Source organism: Muntiacus reevesi, chromosome 18, assembly GCF_963930625.1.
Source record: "Muntiacus reevesi chromosome 18, mMunRee1.1, whole genome shotgun sequence".
NCBI lineage: Eukaryota > Metazoa > Chordata > Mammalia > Artiodactyla > Cervidae > Muntiacus > Muntiacus reevesi.
Genome location: NC_089266.1, coordinates 25548285 through 25568487, shown reverse-complemented (window position 1 = coordinate 25568487; position 20203 = coordinate 25548285). Strand labels below are relative to the sequence as shown.

The window sequence follows — 20203 nt, the reverse complement described above, 5'->3', positions numbered from 1 at the left end:
TCCCCCTCTCCATTTCCAAGATGCCAAGGCCCCCTCAGGGCTTCTAGTCAGGAAGCCAAAAGCACTAGGCCTTACACACTGCCCCATTGTGCACCTGCCTCCCGGGGGAACGCAGCCAAAGGTAAGGTGGTGTTGCAACAAAGATCAGCTGCTGGGGGCGGCAGTGGAGGAGGCCTGGTCCCTTCTCTGGGCGGCTCATGATATCACTGGCTTTTCCAGCAAGTGGGGTGGGGAGTTACAGGAAGTGGCCTGGGGCATCAGATAAGCTGAAGGAAGAGGCTGAGTAGCTGAAAGGACAGAACAGGTGGAGCTTCCCCCACCTGCTAAGAGGAGCCAGAGAGGACCAAGCCTGCTTGAGGCAGTCTTTGGGCTGAGAGGGGTCCCCTAGGGTCCCAAGATGCTGCTCTGTGTCACCTTGCTTCTCCTCCTGGGGCTGTCTGCATGCACTGTGGCAGGTGACAAGGAACTGGCAGTCGATGCTGAAGTGGGCTCCTGGGTGGTTGTGACCCTGGAGGTAGGTACCTTTGGGGAGAGCAGGGCATAATAGCAAGAGAGCAGCTTGTACACTGCATGGTAGGGTGTCTGCCTCCCCTCTCTGGGCACGTTCAAGGCTGTCGCCCCTGGCCTGATAGACCTCCAAAGAGATACAAGCATATTTTGTTGTTGTTCAGTCGCTCAGTCTTGTCCGACTCTTTACGACCCCATGAGCTGAAGTGTGTCAGGCTTCCCTGTCCTTCACCATCTCCCACAGCTTGCTCAAACTCATGTCCATTGAGTTGGTGATGCCATCCAACCATCTCATCCTCTGTCGTCCCCTTCTCCTCCTGCCTTCAATCTTTCCCAGCATCAGGGTCTTTTCCAGTGAGTCAGTTCTTCACATCAGCTGGTCAAAGTATTGGAGCTTCAGCTTCAGTATCAGTCCTTCCAGTGAATATTCAGGACTGATTTCCTTTAGGATTGACTGATTTGGTCTCCTTGCTGTCCAAGGGACTCTCAAGAGTCTTCTCCAACACCACATTTCAAAAGGATCAATTCTTTGGTGCTCAGCCTTCTCTACAGTCCAACTCTCACATCCATACATGTCTACTGAAAAAACCATAGCTTTGACCAGACAGAACTTTGTCAGCAAAATAATCTCTCTGCTTTTTAATATGCTGTCTAAGTTTTTTATAGCTTTTCTTCCAAGGAGCAAGTATCTTAATTTCATGGCTGCAGTCACCATCTGCAGTGATTTTGGAGCCGAAGAAAATAAAGTCTGTCACTGTTTCCATTGTTTCCCCATCTATTTGCCATGAAGGGATGGGACCCGATGCCATGATCTTTGTTTTTTGAATGTTGAGTTTTAAGCCAGCTTTTTCATTCTCTTCTTTCACCTTCATCAAGAGGCTCTTCAGTGCCTCTTCGATTTCTGCCATAATGGTGGTATTATCCACATATCAGGTTATTGATATTTCTCCCTGCAATCTTGATTCCAGCTTGTGCTTCATCCAGTCCAGCATTTCCCATGATGTACTCTGCATATAAGTTAAATAAGCAGGGTGACAATATGCAGCCTTGGCATACTCCTTTCCCAATTTGGAACCAGTCCGTTGTTCCATGTCCGGTTCTAACTGTTGCTTCTTGACCTGCATACAGGTTTCTCAGGAGGCAGATAAGGTGGTCTGTTTTCCCAATCTCTTTAAGAATTTTCCAGTTTGTTGTGATCCACACAGTCAAAGGCTTTAGTGTAGTCAATGAAGCAGAAGTAGATGCTTTTCTGGAATTCTCTTGCTTTTTCTATGATCCAATGGATGTTGGCAATTTGATATCCGATTCCTCTGCCTTTTCTAAATCCAGCTTAAACATCTGGAAGTTCTCAGTTCACGTACTGTTGAAGCCGAGCTTGGAGAATTTTGAGAATTACTTTGCAAGCATATGATATGAGTGTAATTGTGCGGTAATTTGAACATTCTTTGGAATTGCCTTTCTTGGGGTTGGAACAAAAACCAGTCCTGTGGCGACTGCTGAATTTTCCAAATTTTCTGACATATTGAGTGTAGCACTTTCACAGCATCATCTTTTAGGATTTGAAATAGCTCACCTAGAATTCCATCACCTCCACTAGCTTTGTTCATAGTGATGCTTCCTAAGACCCACTTGACTTCGCATTGCAGGATGTCTGGCTCTAGGTGAGTGATCACACCATCATTGTTACCGGGTCATTAAGATTTCTTTTGTATAGTTCTTCTGTTTATTCTTACCACCTCTTCCTAATATCTTCTTCTTCTGTTAGGTCCATACCTTTATTTTGCCCATCTTTGTGTGAAATGTTCCCTTGGTATCTCTAATTTTCTTGAAGAGATGTCTAGTCTTTCCCATTCTATTGTTTTCCTCTATTTGCACTGATCACTTAAGAAGGTTTTCTTATCTCTCCTTGTTATTCTCTGGTCTCTGCATTCAGATGGATATATCTTTCCTTTTCTCCTTTGCCTTTTGCTTCTCTTCTTTTCTCAGCTATTTGTAAGGCCTCCTCAGACAACTATTTTGCCTCTTTTTTTTGCATTTCTTTTCCTTGGGGATGGTTTTGATCACCGCTCCTATACAATGTGAACCTCTGTCCATAGTTCTTCAGGCACTCGATCAGATCTAATCCCTTGAATCTATTTGTCACTTCACCTGTATAATTGTAAGGGATTTGATTTATGTCATACCTGAATGGCCCAGTGGTGTATGGAATTAACAGTGTGTATGTGTGTGTGTGTGTGTGTGTGAACAGTATCTGTGTTCATGCTTCATTTAACAAACTTATTTAACATATACATGTTCCTGACACTGTCCTAAAGGCCTCATAAATATTAACCCATTTAATCCTCTTATCCACCTTGTGGGAAAGGCACCATTTCTATCCCCATATCACAGATAGGGAAACTGAAGTGTAGAAAGGTCAGGCCACTCATCCAATATTACAAAGCTTCAAAAGCACAGCTGTACACCTTGCCCAATGTCTTATTCTGTATATCTGTGTCTCGGAGGACATTGTCCAGCACGTCCTTTCAAGGGGGTCAACTTGGAGTGGGATCACTGTTTTGTCTCACATGTAGAAACTTATTGCCTGATAAAAAATAGTTTGATTACCAACCTCTCCTACTAAGCTGACCTGAGTGCTGTCAATGGGAAGAAATCTCACAGCTAGAGACACAGCGTCTGTGCCCCACCCCATCTGATCAGAGAGGCAGAGATCCTGACCTCGGAGGGTCCCATCAGAGGGGATGAGGCCAGTGGACTAGAGATACACAGGCAAAGGGCTCAGGGAAAGCCTCCAGGAGGCCAGACGGGACAGGGCTGGGCCTGCTCCCCCTGGTCCGGGGACTGTGAGGACACTGGGGCTGCAGGACAAGCCATCAAGTAACAACCATGCCTGGTGGCCTTCCTCCTGATGGGCTTCCTTCCTGGTTTGTCTGAACGTGGAAGTGTGTGCCGTTGAGAAGACAGCAGGCTAAGGAGATGAAGTTTTAACTCTCAGCTTCTCCACTGACTCTGAGTGACCCGGGGACATCAGTTTCCTCACTTGTAAAATGGGAGGTGGGGGGGGGGGGGAGATGGCCCCCAAGGTTTTTTTTCCAGCTCTGACAAGGAGTCTGTGCCAAACATCACGGGACAGGGCCCAGGCGCTGGGAAGCTGTGTAAAAGGGACCACCCTACACAGTTACATGGGAAACATCATCGATTTCAACCAGTGCCTCGTGGGACTTTCCACGCTGCACCTGCATCTGATGCTTCTTCTTGGCTCACTCTCGTTTAACATCCCTCTGCTTCCCAAGACACAGAATTTGGGATATAGGAACCACCTCATCTGAATGAGGAATGATGCCTCTGTTAGGGATGATCTGATTTTCTCCCTTGCTCTCAGGACTCCCGGGCTGCAGCCTGGAGCTGGGGATTTGAGTTAAAGGGGTAAGAAGGGCTTCTGGTCTGGGCAAGAGTTCTTCCTGAGTAAAAGCAGCCTCCTAAAGGGCCCCAGAAACCTGAAGGGTGGGAGGAAAAAAAACATTCTGTCCAGCTTGCATTTGAAGACTGCCTTTTACCAAGGCAAAGTGCTTTTCATAAGCTTTTCAGAAATAGGTCCAAATCCCCAAAGACACTTTTCCGGTTCTGGCCAGGCTAGATGACTCCAGCCTGAGACAGCTGCCCCAGCCATTGATGTCCTGGAGAAAAGACAGACTGAAAGTGACTGAATTAGTCCAAGGCTTAGAAAACAATCCAGTCCTGATCCCAGAAGTTGGGATAAGCTGGGAGAGCCAAGGGGGTTTCCACTGCACCCCAGCCAGGTCCCCACTTGTCCCTGAAGCTTCAGTGCTGCTCCTGGGGAAACTGGGAATGGACGAGCCGATGACCCAACCCCAGCTGCCAGCCTCCAGGCAGGCAGCTTGTGTTACTCTAGGGCTCTGGTCACCTGTCTCACCCTTCCTGGAAAAAGAGACCCCATCCTCTTCCCTATTCCAAGACTATCAGAGAACGGGCCTTTCGTTCGCCATCCTGCATCCCATACATGCTGAGCTGCTGTGTGTACCAGGCACTATGCCAGGTATTGGGGATACAAAGATGTGAAGATGGTCTAATGACTGTCACCCACCATCACTCTCTCCACTAGCAAGCATCTCTCCGTCTCAGCAGACCCAAGCAGGCCCTTCATCAGAGGCTCCAGTAAAAGCCAGGGAAGGAGAGGCCTTTGGCCAAGGTCACAAAGGTTAATGGAGAAATGAGAACTCAAATCTATAGTCCTTGGTCCAGAACTTTCACCAGCTCAAGGATGAAAATGTCTTTGCCTGAGGGAGTGGTCTCCGCCCTGGGCCACATGCCATGAGAGGCTCAGGTTAAATCCAGGACAATGAGGGGAGTGCCAGAGGAAGAGAGAAGAGCAGGAGTCTAGAGTCAGACTGAGTTTGGATTCTGATTCTGTCACTTCCTGTATGAACTTGGACAAGTCGCCTAATCTCCACAAACCTGTGTCCCCATCTGTAAATGGATAATTCACATGGTGGTTGTGAAGCGTAAATGAGACTATGCCTGGAATGTCTGAGCTATTGAGTTAGAGGACCTGGGTTCGAGTCTGGCTTCATCTCATATCCTGACTGGTAATCATTCTGAGCCTTAGTTTCCATCTATAAAATGGAGACCCAAATAGTACTTTCTTTATGTGGTTTTGGTAAGGATTGAGTTAATATATGAAAGTGCTTAGGAACACTTTAACGTTAGCCATTTATTACTGCTGTTATTATTTACAGTATTATATAAAATGTGAGATCAATGCCAGCACAGAGCATGGGTCATTGAGATTGTTATTGTTCAGACTGTCTTGTTGTCAGCCTCCCCTGAACTCTAAGGAACTCTCTGCTTCTTCAGGAAGATGTCATCCCCAGCATCCTACTTCAGCTCCGGGACGTGAAGAAGGGCAAAGCGAGCCAGTTCTTTGGGCTAATGGGGAAGCAGGTAGGAGGTGAGTGACAGATGTGGGCGGATGCCCAGGGAGGAAGGCTTCTGGGTGGGTTCTGACCCCAAACAGAGGCCCTAACTTAAAGCCCAGGACTCAGCATCCCTTACCCCAGTCCAGTAGGGGTCGCTCACGCCGTGGAATGAAATACAGTGTCCATGTCAATTGTTATCCAAATCAGGACATTTCAGACAGTGTTAGTGATGCCAGGCAACAGGTACAAACAACCCCAGCATCTGGGGAGTGCAGCGACCCTACGGGTGGGGACAAGTATTTTGCACCCTGCTGGTGCCCCTCCTTCGATACTGCGGAGGACTATGGAGAGGTGGTGGAACTTGAGATCTGCCTCTGAGGTGAATACAGCCTAAGACTAAGCTTTCTATGTGATTCTGTTTGGTTCAAGTAGAATTATTAAAATGGATCTATGTTCCCTGAGGGCACTCTCGATGTGAAATCTGTATCCTGGGAGGACAAAGATAAAAAAAGCCTGAACAGAGAGCAGTTTTCTTATTGACAACTAAATTTTTAAAAGCGGTTTTGGTGAAGATATGAAAGCACTGGCACTTCCATACACTTTAATACACTGTCCATTTGGAGGACATGTTGGCAATATCCATCAAAGTTGGCAAATGCATACCTTCTGACTGATAGGCTCGATTCAGGAAATCCATCAAATAGAAATGCCATTGCTACATAAGCCCTGAGGTATTTGTGCCAAGTAGCAAGAATGTGAAAATAACCTAAAAACTATCAATGGGGGGATAATCAAAATATATCAGACACATCCCTGGCCCTTTTTTCGCCTGTGCTGAGTCTGGCTGGCAGCACTTGGACTTCGCTAGTTGTAGCATGGGCCTAGTTAGTTACCCTGTATCATGCGGGATCTTAGTTCCCCAACCAGGGATCAACCCTGAGTCCCCTGGATTGGAAGGTGAATTCTTAACCACTGGACCACCAGGGAAGTCTGGCACATCCATAGCCTTTGTGGCCATTGAAATGGATGAGGCAGATCTGTGGAAAGATAGAGAAAGATTTCCAAGATATTGGCTAAGTGGAAAAAGCAAGTTATATAACAATACGTAAGATAGGAGCCTAAATGTTTAAAAAAATCACTGCATACTTACACACACACACACACACACACATGAAAACATAGTGAGAGTTCCAGAAGGATAAATATCAAACTGTCACCAGTGTTTTACATCTAGGATAGGAAGTGAAGGTGAGGGAGAGCAAAAGTTAAGGGAGACTTTTACTACACTAACCTCTACCTTACCATTTCATAGTGGGCAGTTATTCAGAAACTGCTTTTGTAACTTTAAAATATATATATAAAAATAAGAGAAAATCTTCCTGGTACATGCACCATGAAATAAAATAGAGAAAATTAACTTGTGACCAAACTTTGGCCTCAGTTTCTTTTACAAAATGAGTTTTGGCCTGGGCCATTTCAGAGGTCTCTTCCAAATCCAGAAACCCAGGAAGCAGGAGGTGGGGGTATACGGGAAATATTTCCTGAACACTGTGCTCACTTGTGATTAAATCTCATAATATAAAAAAAAATCTCATAATATCCCCTTTATCACCAGCAGGGAAACTAAGGTTCACATAGGCTAAATACTTACCCAAGGATGCCCGACTCGCACTAGGCAAAGACTCCACAGTATGCACACTTCCCATTACCCTAAACTGCCTCCTACCCAGAGTGTTCCTTGTGGGGCTCAGTCACACCAGGACAACAGGGGGTGACCAGAGCCCCCAGACACCCACCAAAGGCGTGGATCCCAAAGAACCATGAGCTGTTTCATCTCACTGGACCCCCAGGGAAGCAGGGCAACCCTCATTTCTTCTCTTTCCCCCAGGAACACCTCCCATCCAGTCAGAGGGAACAGGTAAGTGTTGTCCATACCTTCCCCCACGTGCTTCCTGGGGAAGACCAAGTTGTCAGAGAGGTGAGGGAGACGCTCTGGCCAGGGTGGGCATTGTCGAGGGTGGGGCCAGAGTGATTTGGCTGCATGCTAGGCTTTCTGGCTGTTTCCTTAGAGAGGTGGTCTATGCGTCCCTAGGGAGCAGCTGCAAGGATGAGGAGAAGATGGCGATGAATCCAGTTCTGCCAAAGGTTCAAAATTACCGTGGGTCTAAAGCTGAATTGAAGAAACTCATCAATCCAGAAGGACCTTAAAACTGAAAACCCTAACCCTGTCTAAAATCCTTCAGTGAAAAGGGCAAATCGAAATCAATACAAACCAGCCTTTACCCACCACCCTTCAGTGCTCCCAGAAGCAAGCCACACACATCCTCCCGGCCACCCTCACTGAGGGGACTCCTAGCTCTACCTCTCCTTCCCTGCCCACCTGCCCTACCCAGAGCCTGTCTTCATGGCCTAGGCATGGCACCCTACTTGGCACACGGCCCGGCACTGTTCTGCTGGGTCACACGGCTGGTGTCCCCAGGGTAAAAGCCACCCCACGGGCAGGTGAAAGTCTGCCATCTCCTCTGTCCCCACAGTTTCTATTAGAGGCACTCATGAGGTATTTGTGGAAGGAAGGGCAGAAGGGAGAGAAAATGGAAGAGAAAGAGGAAGGAATCAATGAATAAATCAGTGAATGATGAACCTCAGTTCCTAGAGAAATTACTCTATTCATGGGTCCCCCGTTCTGGCCCTGTCTTTCTTGGTTCCTAAGACAGTCTTCCTCTGCTTCACTTTCTCTTTTTCTTCTCTGTCTCCTCTCTTCATGACTAGGGTATCAGAGAGAACCAGTGGTCCAGGGGCAAGGAGGAACAACTACAGAAGGTAGGTGATAGCTTCTCCATCAGCACACACAGGCACATTCTGTTCCCCACTCTCAAGGCCAGCTGAAGCCACAGAGAATGGTGTGTGGTTCTCCAGACCCTGGAACATTCTCCTTATTCCCTAATTGTTAGAGAGTCTTAAGGTATTTTCTGTCTTCAACAACCTAAATAAAGGCAATATCACTCTGGGAGGGTTACCAGCTGACGCCTTCTGGCCTGGGCCACAACCACAAAGGGGGTGCTCAATAAATAAACAAGAAGGTAAATGAATCAGTAGATAAGTCACTCAGGCTGGGGAAAGATTCATAGCTCAAGCTAGCAAGCTCAAGAGGAAGGGCAGGGGGTGACATAGCTGATTAAAAGACACCAAACTCCAGTCTGCTTCCTTAATCCTGACCTCTCCCCCTAGAGGTGCAGACCTGTGGGCCCCTCTCTAGCTTCCCAGATAGAATACCTGCTCCTTCCAACAGAGGCTCTTGGGAATCAAGGTGGGAAAGTTCTCTATATTCCCCCGTTTTTCCTAAGTGTTTGAGCCATTTCATTCGAAGGGCCATGGAAGTCACCCCAGTGCCAACATGGAAATGCACATCCCTCCATGCAAAGCATTGGCAGGAACCTCAGAAATAATAATTTTTCGGGGATGGAAACAATTTACCCAAAGTCACATGGTGAACTGATAACAGAGCCAGGACTAAACACTGTCTCCTGCTCCCCAGAGTCGGGGCACTTCATGGGGCCCTCAGAGGGTCAATGGAATTTTAAGTGCTGGATTACCACTCCCTTTCTTTAGAGAGGATTAGGGAGGGTTGGCTCATCCACTCTCTAGAGGCATTTATGATTGAAAAAGGAAGCTCTGCCAGATTAACCTGGAATTTGATTGCCTTAAATAACAATTCAGGAGAAACCTGAATTGGGCAAATGGAGGGCCTTGAGTGGATGACCAGGGAAGGCCTCCAAGAGTGGAGGAGGCAGACAAGGCTCCCCTAACCACTGCTTATGTGCAGCACTCTTCCCAGGCGAAGAGGATGAGAACCGTGGGTCAGAGTGAGAGCCCCCACCCCACACCTCCCAGAGGACGAAACCCTTCTCCTTACCTGAACGTGGCAGCCAACCAGCCGACCAGGCCAGCCCTCTTCTGCGTGTCTTCTGTGCTCACCATGTGTCCCTCCCACCACGCTGAACTCACTGGGCTCCTCCCAGGACTCTGGGTCTCAAGCAGCAGTCGTGCATAAATGCACTGTTGTCACCACTGTAAGCTAGCTAACGACCCCACACACACCCGGACCTCACTGGATGGACCGAGCCTTCCTACCCCGGTTTCTCTAAATCCTGTGCCCATAACACAGCAAGGGTTCAATAAACCAATGAAGAGTGAATGATTTCTTCTCTGGTGCAGGGCAGAGGACAGGGGTGGCCTGGGCTCAACACCCTGCCCAGGGGCCTGGCATGTCAGCAGCCAGGAGACCTCTTCCAGAGTTGTAAAGGGAAATGCTAAATAGCCCTGGTCCCCACCTGAGGTGGGAAAACAGGCTTGGGACACAGGTAGCCCTTGCCTACCCACCATCATAACCTCAAGGACCCAAATTCATGTGTCTTTGGACTTGGAGAATTGGGGCCCAGGTCCTTCATCAATTCTCGTCTCATCTCAGTTGAGGTGGCCTCTCAACTGACCACTCTGCTTTGGGGTCAGAGGCAGCTAGTCATTTGAAGAGCTCTAGTGTAAGGAAAAAGGTCACATCTCAGGGAGGTGACGGGGGACCAGTCCTGGCCCAGCTGTGGTCCTGGGAGGTGGTTCACTGTGACAACTCAACATGAAGAAGCAGGAGAGAGGACTGAAGATTTTATTGTCATGTTTGAAGTTGGAGACATTCAAGCTTTGGCTGAAACCACTGACCATTCAGTAAGTTTCCTCTTTGGCTGGCACTATGCTGGGCCCTCAGGTGGGACTGGATTGAAGAACTATCGACCACAGAGGGCAAAGGAGATGTACTCAGTCAAGGGAGCCCTTGCTCTCCAACAACCCTTTTCACACCCACCACGTCCCCTCAAGCTGGTGTCTGGACATGCCATTCCCCTCCCATGCTGGTGAATTCTTACTCAGAGGTCCCAACCCGGCAACTACTCATTCACTCCCTCCACCGATTTCCCACAGCACTTTGCAAATTCTTCCACCACAGCCCTCATATCTGATATAAAATTAACAGTTTATCTCAACAACAGGGTTTATCAAGCACACAGACTGCTTATTTGTCTTTACCCCAGTGACAACAATAGAGCTCAGAGGTTCTTGGAGAGGGTTTTCACGAAGGACTCACATAGAATGCATGGTCCTCAAATGCTCAGCTCTTCACCTGCAGTCCCATGACTGACTGTTCTCATTGGCTCAGGTCTATAGCCAGCACTGCCACACTCCCTGCTGTGGGCTAGAAACCTGCGAGCGGCTCCCCCTCCCTCACTGCCCCGTCTAAACACCTCCCCCCTAGTTGGTGGTTCTTCCAAATACACCTAAATTCATCTTCTTGCTGGTCTCACTACGCTTATTCACAGGAGGTACTATCTTCCTTTGCCTAGGGGGCAGCAGCCTCCTGAACAGGCATCCGTGCTTCCCACCTTACTGTTCTCCATCCAGAGCGGGACCTTTTAACATGGTGGACCCGTCCATCCCCTACTGGCCACAGTTCAGTTTCCTAGGTCAACCTGACATTCTTGTTGGGGCCTTTAAGGCCCTGTGCTCCCTGATCCTCCCCTCCACTCCCTCAGCCATTACCAGACATTCTCTCAGACCCTTAGGCACACCAGAGGCTCGCCAGCTTTTGTGATCTGCACTCAGGCTCTCCCTCTGGGAACGCTGCCCACACCCCGCCTCCCCACCCACTTGGCTAACCCAATCATGTCAGGTCCCAGGATAAAGCAAGCTCTCTTCTCAGTCTGGGCTTCCTGGATAACCAAGCTCAGCTAGTTCTCTCCAGTTATGCTTACCCAACACCTGTCCTTTGCCCTTCAGGGCACTGATCACAATTAGGAATATAATGCTGATCTTCTCCAGGAGACCAAGTTCTACAATCTTTTGTGTACAAATGAATGACTGAATATATTAGACAAATTACCTCCACAAGTACGATCCTCAATCTGCACCAGAAATCCCAGAGCCAGGATTCGAGGGAAGGGTCCTTCATTCCAAGCACATTTGACCCCTACAATGACTTGGGTCTCTGCCACAATTACAGACATGTCTCAGGCAGAAAAATAAGTCTTCACAAGGAATTCTTTTAGTTGGGCCATTTCAGTAAGTACTAAAGAAATATTTAAATGTCTGCCCCACAGCATACTGGTCTCCAGAGAATCCTTCCAGACCATTTTAGGAAACGTTACATTCTGTCTCCTTCTTGGAAAATCTCAAGAGGTTCTGAAACGCCCTGAACTCAAGAAACATCAATATTCAACTTCAACTATGTTTTCCAAGTTTGACTACAGTACCCATTTTACCTGTAATACTTCACTTGGGGGAATGCTGACATGGAGGGTTCCCAAATGAAAACAGGAAAAGAGACTAATCCAGCTGCATGTGGAGAATGTGTAGGGGAATGATGAAAACTACCACCAGGTGGAGTCCACTTATGGAAACTTGAAAGCCAAGATAAATGGGAACTTAATCCAAGAATGGGAAGCCACATGAACTCCGGGTGAACTGGAGAGCTCTTTCCTAATAGCAGGATATTCATCTTTCCTGATCTACTTCTGTAAGGTAGTGACTAAGAATTCTAAGGCTAGGCAAGGACCCAAGAGGCGATCTGACTGGAAGCTGAGATATCAACCAGGGATAAACTGGGTCTGTGGGTGCCACTGCATGAATAGTGCTCCCCTGGAGTTACACAAAGTAGAGGTCCTCCTCTGGGCACATCTAGTTTCCAATCACAGGCAATCATTTACCAAAATAAATCTACAAAGCTCAACTGTGAAGGCAGGCAGGTGAGGTTCCTGCCTTTTCACTGTAGCTTTCTCAAACCAGTTTATTTATTAACCCAAGTTCAGAAATGACTTCAAAGTCTGTTTCCTGAACTGTATACAAATGTGTGCATATCTGCATTTATGTACTTTAAAAAAAAAAAATCAATACTTTTATTAGATTCTCAAAAGGTCAGAAGGTCCTTTAATCTCAAGTCCTTTTTTCACTTACCCACTGCTATGTATCTGTATGCCTAACCATCCCAAAATAGTCAATGGTTTAAAATACTTCCAGGGACTTACTTGGCAGTCCAATTGTTAAGACTGTGCACATCTACTGTAGGGGTCATGAGTTTGATCCCTAGTCAGGGAACTAAGATCCCATATGCCACTCAGCGTGGCCAAAAAAATAAAACAGTACTTCTCATGATTCTCTAGGTTGGCAATCTTCAGCTGGATGATTCTTTAGTCTCAGGTCAGCAGGGGTCATTCTGAAGCTGCATCCAGCCTGAGTACAGGGTCTGGATTTTTGACACTTAAGCTTCTAGTCTGAAAATATGTCAGGTTTCCAAGAGCAGAAGTAGAAACAGCTAGAGTATCACTTCTGGCACCTTTGATTAGTGAAAAGTCCAGCCCACACCCTGAAGGAAAATTAGCTCTTTTTGGAATGAGCAGCACTCATATACAGAAATGGGATTGTTGGTGACCATTTCTGGAGGTGATCTACCACATCTTTTTTTTGAGATAAGGGTATAGGTTTCTAAAAACTTTGCATATGATTGAATAAAATGTGAGTGGTTTCCAAAACATGTACCAAGTTAAGAAACACTGGTTTCGTGAATGGACTTGACTTGTCTAGGGTAAAGATGTTCTCACACAGAACATCCGGAGGGAACAGCAGAGCCAGAGCTGTGCAATAACACAGGTTATTTTCTCCACTCTTGGGCACAAATCAACAAACCCCAAACCCCAGAATGGTGGTAACATCTACAGGTATCACATAAGACAGAAGAGACAAACTGATATTTCAGCACAAGGGACATTTTTCACTAGGCAGTCCTTTTTTACCCCCTTCTTAGTGACATTCATTGGCATTCTGTTGAAGATACCACAATGGAAGTGGGCAATTAAACTGCCCTCATCAGCAGGAGACAGTCTGGGAGATGCAGTCATACAAGTTTGTAGCACAAAGTGCTGAAGTAAAACCAGTGGGTCGAATTCTATAACTCCATGATCCCAATGAATAGCAAAAAGTAGTTTTTAGTAGTATTACATTTAGCAAAGTTTCACCTTATTCTCTGAATATGCAAAACCCTATAAAGCACTGTATATATAAGTGTATCTGTGAAACCATGAGCAGGCAGGATGTTAACCTTCAGTAAGGCCTTCTCTTTGGTCGTCACTGGACCTCACTTAATGGGACCTGCACAAACCATGCCTATGCCAAGGGCTGAGTGAAGGCAGGCAGGTGGGGCTCCCATCTGCCTTTTCACTGGAGCTTTCTCAAACCCTCAATCTCCTGAACTGTAGACACGTGTGCATATTTGTACTTCTGTGTATTTTTCTTTTAAAATACCCAATACTTTTATTATATTCTCCAAGGGTCAGAAGTTAAAGTAAAATGGGTAAGGATCACCACGAGAGCAATACTGCTTGATCCCAGTACCTGGGATCATAAAAACCATGCTCTGACTTCAATGTTTGGCATATCAACTGCTCTTCAAAGGAGGAAAAGGCAGACATGTTTATGCCTAGTTACTAATAAACTTCCAAAAAACTGCTTTTCACTCATTTCATATTCCAAAAGGAATGCATGATGGAAGCAAGCTGTGGTATTTTTTTATACTGGCTTCACATGAACTCCATGAGAGGCCATTCCTAACCCCAGTCAGGCAACTCGCCCAGAACCACAGGGATAAACCAAAGCTCAGGTCATGTCCAGAGAATCATCTTGCCATATAAAGGGCACACCATATTCTTAAAAACTACTTAATGTGACTCATTGTTCCCCTTTGTGAGAAATGGGAAAGCAGGCACCGAGGCATCAGATGACTCACAGTAGTTTTGTCAGAAGCATGGGATCTGGACTCAAGAGAAGCAAAGCTCTCATTCTGTTTCTATAACCTAGCAGTAAGACTTCTGAGCCTCAAATTTTCTCCTGTGGAAGAGGGCTACAATATTTACCTTCCAGTGATGATGTGGTAAGGACTGAAGGAAACCACAAAAGTAAAGGGACAGTGCTTACTAAACAGTTTGTTCCTAAATCAGAAGTAGAACAAGAATAAGGCACATCTCTGTATCCTGGTTTAGGTCCCTGACCTACAAATGCTGCTGCCTACAGGAGTAACTAAACTCAATTCTTTCATCTTAAAAGTTTTCACCAGTCTTGTCATTTCTCTGGCAATGGAAGCCACTAGAAGCATGGGGGACTGTGGCTGAAGCAAAGAAAACTAACTAGAAGGGAGAAGGTAAACCATTAGGGAATCAAAAAAACCAAGAAAGCAAATGGCAGAGGGGAGGGTCAAACAAGGCAGTGTTAAAGTACCCAGCACAGCGCTAAGCAGAAAGGAAGCACCCAGCACATGCTGGGGCTTTCTTCCTCTAGAAATGGTTGGTGCTTCCACTTACGGAGTCTCAGCCTGATGTAGGAATGATTCCAGACTTTTGCTCTTCTAACAAAGGAGCCTAAGAAGCTAAACTTCTTTTGTGCAGGTACAAAAGGAGCCACAGGGAACAGTCTGACTCAAAACAGCCAAGGAAGTGAATGGTCAGTTCCCACACCTGTAAGGATTTAAAGCAGAGAAATCTTCCTTTGATTTCTAGGTGAGGAAAGAGGGACGGCAATCACCAAAGACTTGTGATCTGCACTGTCTATCCACTATCATGGTCCATATTACCTTGCTCAATTTTTCCAAAATGGGAGAGACAACAGAATTTCCCTTTGATGCAAACACCTAGAAGAAGGAAATCGGGGCACACATTTCTCTAAGATGTGTGTAAGAATGGTCTTTTTATAAGCCTGAGTTTCTCTCATCCCATTTCCCACCCTAGCAGGTGACATGCAAGACTCTAACCTTACCAAGGAAGACACTTAGTTTTTCTGCCAGGAGAGGTTCTCACCATGCTGGCCACAGGGGGCAAAACCACTCCAACAAATACAATTTCCACCCTCCTCTCCACCATCCAGTTAAGTGCCCAGTCTCCCATTTCTCACACTAGGTAAACGCTACAGGAAAGCGCGGTTACTTTCAGAAATCACCTCAACCTGAGAGAGACAGTGATTAGAGATGGCACTGCTCACTACTGGCAAGCAAGCCTGGACATGTCTCTTTCCACCTCCCACAGCTATCCCACCTAGCCTTACCTCCGGCTGGGTCTTCGAATGGATAACACAAACTACTCACAGCTATGCTGGAACCAGAGTGTGGCACAGAGAACTTACTCCATCAACTAGACAAGCTCAGAGTAAGTACTCCCTCCAGATAGCCTGCATCAGAGGAAGAAACAACCTTCCCCACCCACAAATCATGTCCCTGAACAGTCAGTTTACTGTTAGGAAAATAAACCCCAAGTCCATTTCTTATTAGCAGTAGGCCAGCGACACCATTTCATACTCAAATGAGAGATTCTGGGTGAAACAAATTTCAGCAGAGAACATGCTTTATTGAAGAGTCGATATAGAACAGCACATTCTACCACATTTGGGGAAGGGTTAGCTTCTGTAAAAGGCCTTTACCCCTTAAGAAAACCCCCAGTGAAATTGCTTTCGGGTAAATTTTAACAGTGACACTGAAACTGGCAGGGAGCTGCCACTGAACATGCTTAAAGTTAGCTCCCCCCAACCCACAGTGAATATAAGTAGTGTACAGAGATGACAAGAGAAAGGCACAAATGACCAGAGCTGGGATTGTGGTGAGAGCTCCACATGAAGACAGCGGTGTTGCAGGAGACCAAGTTGGGAAGGGTGACATGTCATACATCAAAAGCTGCCCCAAGATAGCAGGTTATAATGGGCTAGAGAGAAATTAGAGGGAGCATCTCTTCCTTCACTTAAACGACATCAAAAATAGAGGAGACCAGAGAATGGGGGGATGGTGGTAAATCCCAAAAAGGAAATGGAGTTCTTGGAAGGGCATAAGCACTTTAGTCCTTAGAGGGAGGGTGAGGCACTGTTGAAAAGAAAAGCAAACCTTGGCAGGGGTGGCCATTCTGCCTTGCTGAGTCATGGGCTGAGATACGGAAGTCATTTTCAATCACTTCTCCAAGGATGTTCAGACAAAAGCAATGCAACTTATGTGCAACTTAGGTGTGCAATATCAGACCGGTACTGGTGAAAGGTTTCTGCAATATAATTAACCGGTTATCATGCAGCATGAAAGGGAGAACTGGAAATTATTTTGGCACCTGAAAAAGTAAAAAGAGGCAGGGAGTAAAGAGAAGAAAACATTTACTACTGGGCACTTTCTGGTGAGGCAAAAAGTAGTATTTCATTCCCTTTCACTAAGATGTTGCCCACTGCCCACAGGTGAACTCAAATCCAAATAAAGAATCACCACCTCGCAATTCTTTTCTCCATCTCATTTAGATCATGTGCTGTAACCAAGACTAATCCCTGCGAGAATCTTCAGAAGTATTTGGCTCTGGTCAGCCTGATACTGATCAAAAACAGATCTTTTACTAAAAATGGAGGAAATAACTTAAAGTGAGATGAGATCCAAAGGGAAGGGACCCCTCCCAACACACACTCAGAAGTGTCACCTCTTCCCTGCCCCTCCAAAAACACGTGTAAGGAATAACTGGAAAGGTCCTGGTGGCAGTAACCGTAGTGGGTGGTCTGGTGACCAGGCGGCAAGAAGCACTATTACAAAGTTTAGAAGACACGACACAACCTCATGGGGCCAGAGGAGAGAACCAGTGACTGGACAGGTACAGTACCAAAACAGAACACCTTGGGTCAGTGCTACAAGGGATCTGCACTCAAGTCTAATAGAGATCCCATCCAGGCAACCTCACTGAGGCCGAAACAACAGTTCCTCAGAACCAGCGTCTGCAGTGTACACGAAGGTCGGAGCCAGGACAGTCCTGAGGGGGATGGCCTTCCCAAAGGATACTGTACTTGCCAATCACAAGAGCAACAGAAATGACAGACAGATCCCTAGGGTACGGATTCCTACTGCTGGGGTTCGCTGGCTCAGAGTAACCGGTCACTTTAAGTGCCCTTGGGAGGGGTCCATTTTAAACAGCTTGGATCCATGGTTTTATTGGAGTTGGATCTTTTGGCCTCTTTGGCTATCCACTCATCAATGAGATCCTGAGAGAAAACAATGGGAAAAAATTATTATATGCATTCAACTAAAACATCTTTACATGTGGATTCCAAAATGATTGTTAGCAAAGAAGAAATCACCAAAGGTTTCATAATATACTAAGGTGTGAGACAGGTATAAAAAAAGTTCTTGTGATTTACCTAATGTTCTCCTACCTTATCCATTTTTTCCTATTATGCCCTCAGCAAGACCTGAAAATCATTACCCATCTTCCCTTATTAAATGTTGTGCATATGTGTCAAGTCACTTCAGTCGTGCCTGACTCTGTGCAACCCTGCCAACCTTCCCTGTTCATGGCATTCCCCAGGCAAGAACACTAGAGTGGGTTTTCATGGCCCCTCCAGAGTAAATGTTGTAAGTCAACTTAAAAAATTTTCAGGAGAAGGAAATGGCAACCCACTCCAGTATTCTTGTCTGGGAAAGTCCATGGACAGAGGAGCCTGGCGGGCTGCAGTCCATGGGGTTACATGACTGAGTATGTGTGCACGAGGGTGGAGGGAGATGGGTTGGTAGCAATAAAGTGGTAGAACTAAAAAAAAAAAAAAATTCAAATTGACATGAGTTGAGATAGCATTTGTTAAAGGAATTTAAAACCACTTCTACAGGCCCTGGAGGTTATGGGGATTCTCCTCCACAGATGGGCACTCTTCTCTGATGTAAGAAAATCATCAAAGGACAGAAGTACAACAGTGCAACATAAAGCTGCTTAACTGGAGCTGTTGATGCTTCTGTCATCCAGGTACGAGACAGAAGCTTACCAGAAGCTTCTGATAAGGGTACAGTTGGAGACAAGCCTAACCATGAGACTAAGGAAAAGCTGCATGAATTAGACTCTTTAAAAAGGGAAGGTTACCTTTAAGTTGTGAAGGCTCCACTTTGCTAGGCCTCAAGCAGATATAAAGCAATGCGTAAGAGCCTAACAGAAACTTTACCTGTCTTTTCAAAACTAGGTGTTTTCCTTTCCAATATTTGAGCATCTGAAGGGCTTGCAGAGTGCTGACAATGTCCACAGGATTCACAGCTGTCTCCTGGCTAATTTCTGAAACAGAAGAGCTACTTGCTCAAAATGCAGACCTCTCCACCCCCCTACCAAGGACCCCTCTCCTTTGAAGGAAATCTACACAGACTCCAAATGTTTGGAATCTTTGCTACTTCACCCAAGCCGTCCAGAAGTTTATAAAGTATTCATTTGACCACTTAAAATAACTACAAAAGAGGGACAGTACAGCAGGAAACCACTTTGGCTCCTACAGGAATTGAAATCAAAGAACAAACTAAATTATTTCACTCTCACATAAATATTCCGGGATGTTAGAAATTCCTGTGTGCACCAAATGACTTGAAGTTCTTTTTTCTTGCTTTTGTTGAGAATTTTGTGAATTAAAGTGTTAGCAACCTAAAATTTGAGAAACCAAATCATATAACCAGTCCCTAGGGCCAAATGCTCTGGAATCCTTAGGCACCTTAGTTGAGTGGTCCACATTAGTGAGCCTTCCGCTCTCATATTCAGATGAAACACAGAATGCAGCATTATCTTCGCAGATTACAAAACATGAACAGGGCCAAAGAGAAAAGTCAGAATATTCAGAGGAGCAAACATCATAGGTAACATTCTCTAAGAGCAAAAAACCAACCTTTGATAGAAATCTCTTTGCCTTGGAAATTATGCAGGTAACGAAGAAGCACTTCCTTCCAGTAACTGCGATAGCTTATGAGCCCCAGATCTGAGAGTGGACGTTCCGGGGAGCCAACTTTTTCTTCCACTTTGGAAAGCAAATAACCTGCCAGAGAACAATGCAGACACTGTATCTCATCCTAATAAAAACAGCATACCAAAATGGATAAAGATTTAAGGAGTAGAGTCTGCTTGGCAATATCCATCAGGATTCATTTATTTAATGCAATGCCATATATTAGCTGTAGTACAGTTGACTGACTTTGTACAAACAAAAGGGGACAAATGTGTTTTAACATTTACTTATAATAGACGTTAATATAAAAGCCTTCTAGTGGAAGCCTGCACTAGAAACTTATTAATATTAATAGTTATCTGTAGGTATGCATTAAGAACAAAGTAGATGAGGAATTCCCTAGTAGTTCAGTGATTAAGACTCAGCACTTTCACTGCCTGGGGCCCAGGTTTGATGCCTGGTCAAGGGTCTAAGATCCCACAAGCCAAAAAAAAGAACAGAATAGATGGAAACAGATTCGAAAGCCATTTCACTATAGAGCTTTCAAGCTTTTTCAGATTTTTGCACTTTATGGATTATCTCAGGACGTGCCTGGTGGTGCAGTGGACAAGAATCCTCCTGCCTATGCAGGGGACAAGGGTTCAATCCCAGGTCCAGGAAGATTCTACAAGCCTGTGCACCACAACTGATGAGCCTGCACCCTAGAGCCCAAGAGCCAAAACTACTGAGCCCGGGAGTCTAGAGCCTGTGCTTCGTAATAAAAGAAGCCACCGGAAAGTGGAAGTCTGAACACCGCACCGAAGAGTAGCCCCCGCCCACTGAAGCTAGGGAAACCCAGGCAAAGCAACAAAGCCTCAGTGCAGTCAAAAATAAAACAATTAAAAAAAAAATTTTTTTTTTAAGTAACCCTACAAGTTCTTAAAAGAGAAAAAGAATGGATTATCTCAGTACTGCCTATGAAATATTGGTGGGGGACA

The 20203-nt window shown here is 45.8% G+C and overlaps 2 protein-coding genes across 3 annotated transcripts in view; one reads left to right on the top strand and one right to left on the bottom strand.

The window, feature by feature from the left end:
* Positions 1-397: 397 nt before the first annotated feature.
* TAC4 (tachykinin precursor 4) lies at positions 398-7857 on the top strand. The gene is made up of 4 exons (XM_065910903.1): positions 398-496; positions 5383-5476; positions 7333-7362; positions 7838-7857. The coding sequence occupies exons 1-4, from the start codon at positions 398-400 to the stop codon at positions 7855-7857; spliced, it is 243 nt and encodes an 80-aa protein (XP_065766975.1).
* Positions 7858-15850: 7993 nt separating this feature from the next.
* KAT7 (lysine acetyltransferase 7) overlaps positions 15851-20203 on the bottom strand; it is a 34157-nt gene continuing 29804 nt past the window's right edge. For both annotated transcript variants that reach the window (XM_065909184.1, XM_065909185.1), the window contains 3 exons: positions 19170-19316; positions 18468-18574; positions 15851-17519 (listed from right to left, as the gene is read on the bottom strand). In XM_065909184.1, the coding sequence (XP_065765256.1) occupies positions 17418-17519; positions 18468-18574; positions 19170-19316 (356 nt within the window). In that variant the 3' untranslated portion in view covers positions 15851-17417. The remainder of the gene's footprint in view (positions 17520-18467; positions 18575-19169; positions 19317-20203) is intronic.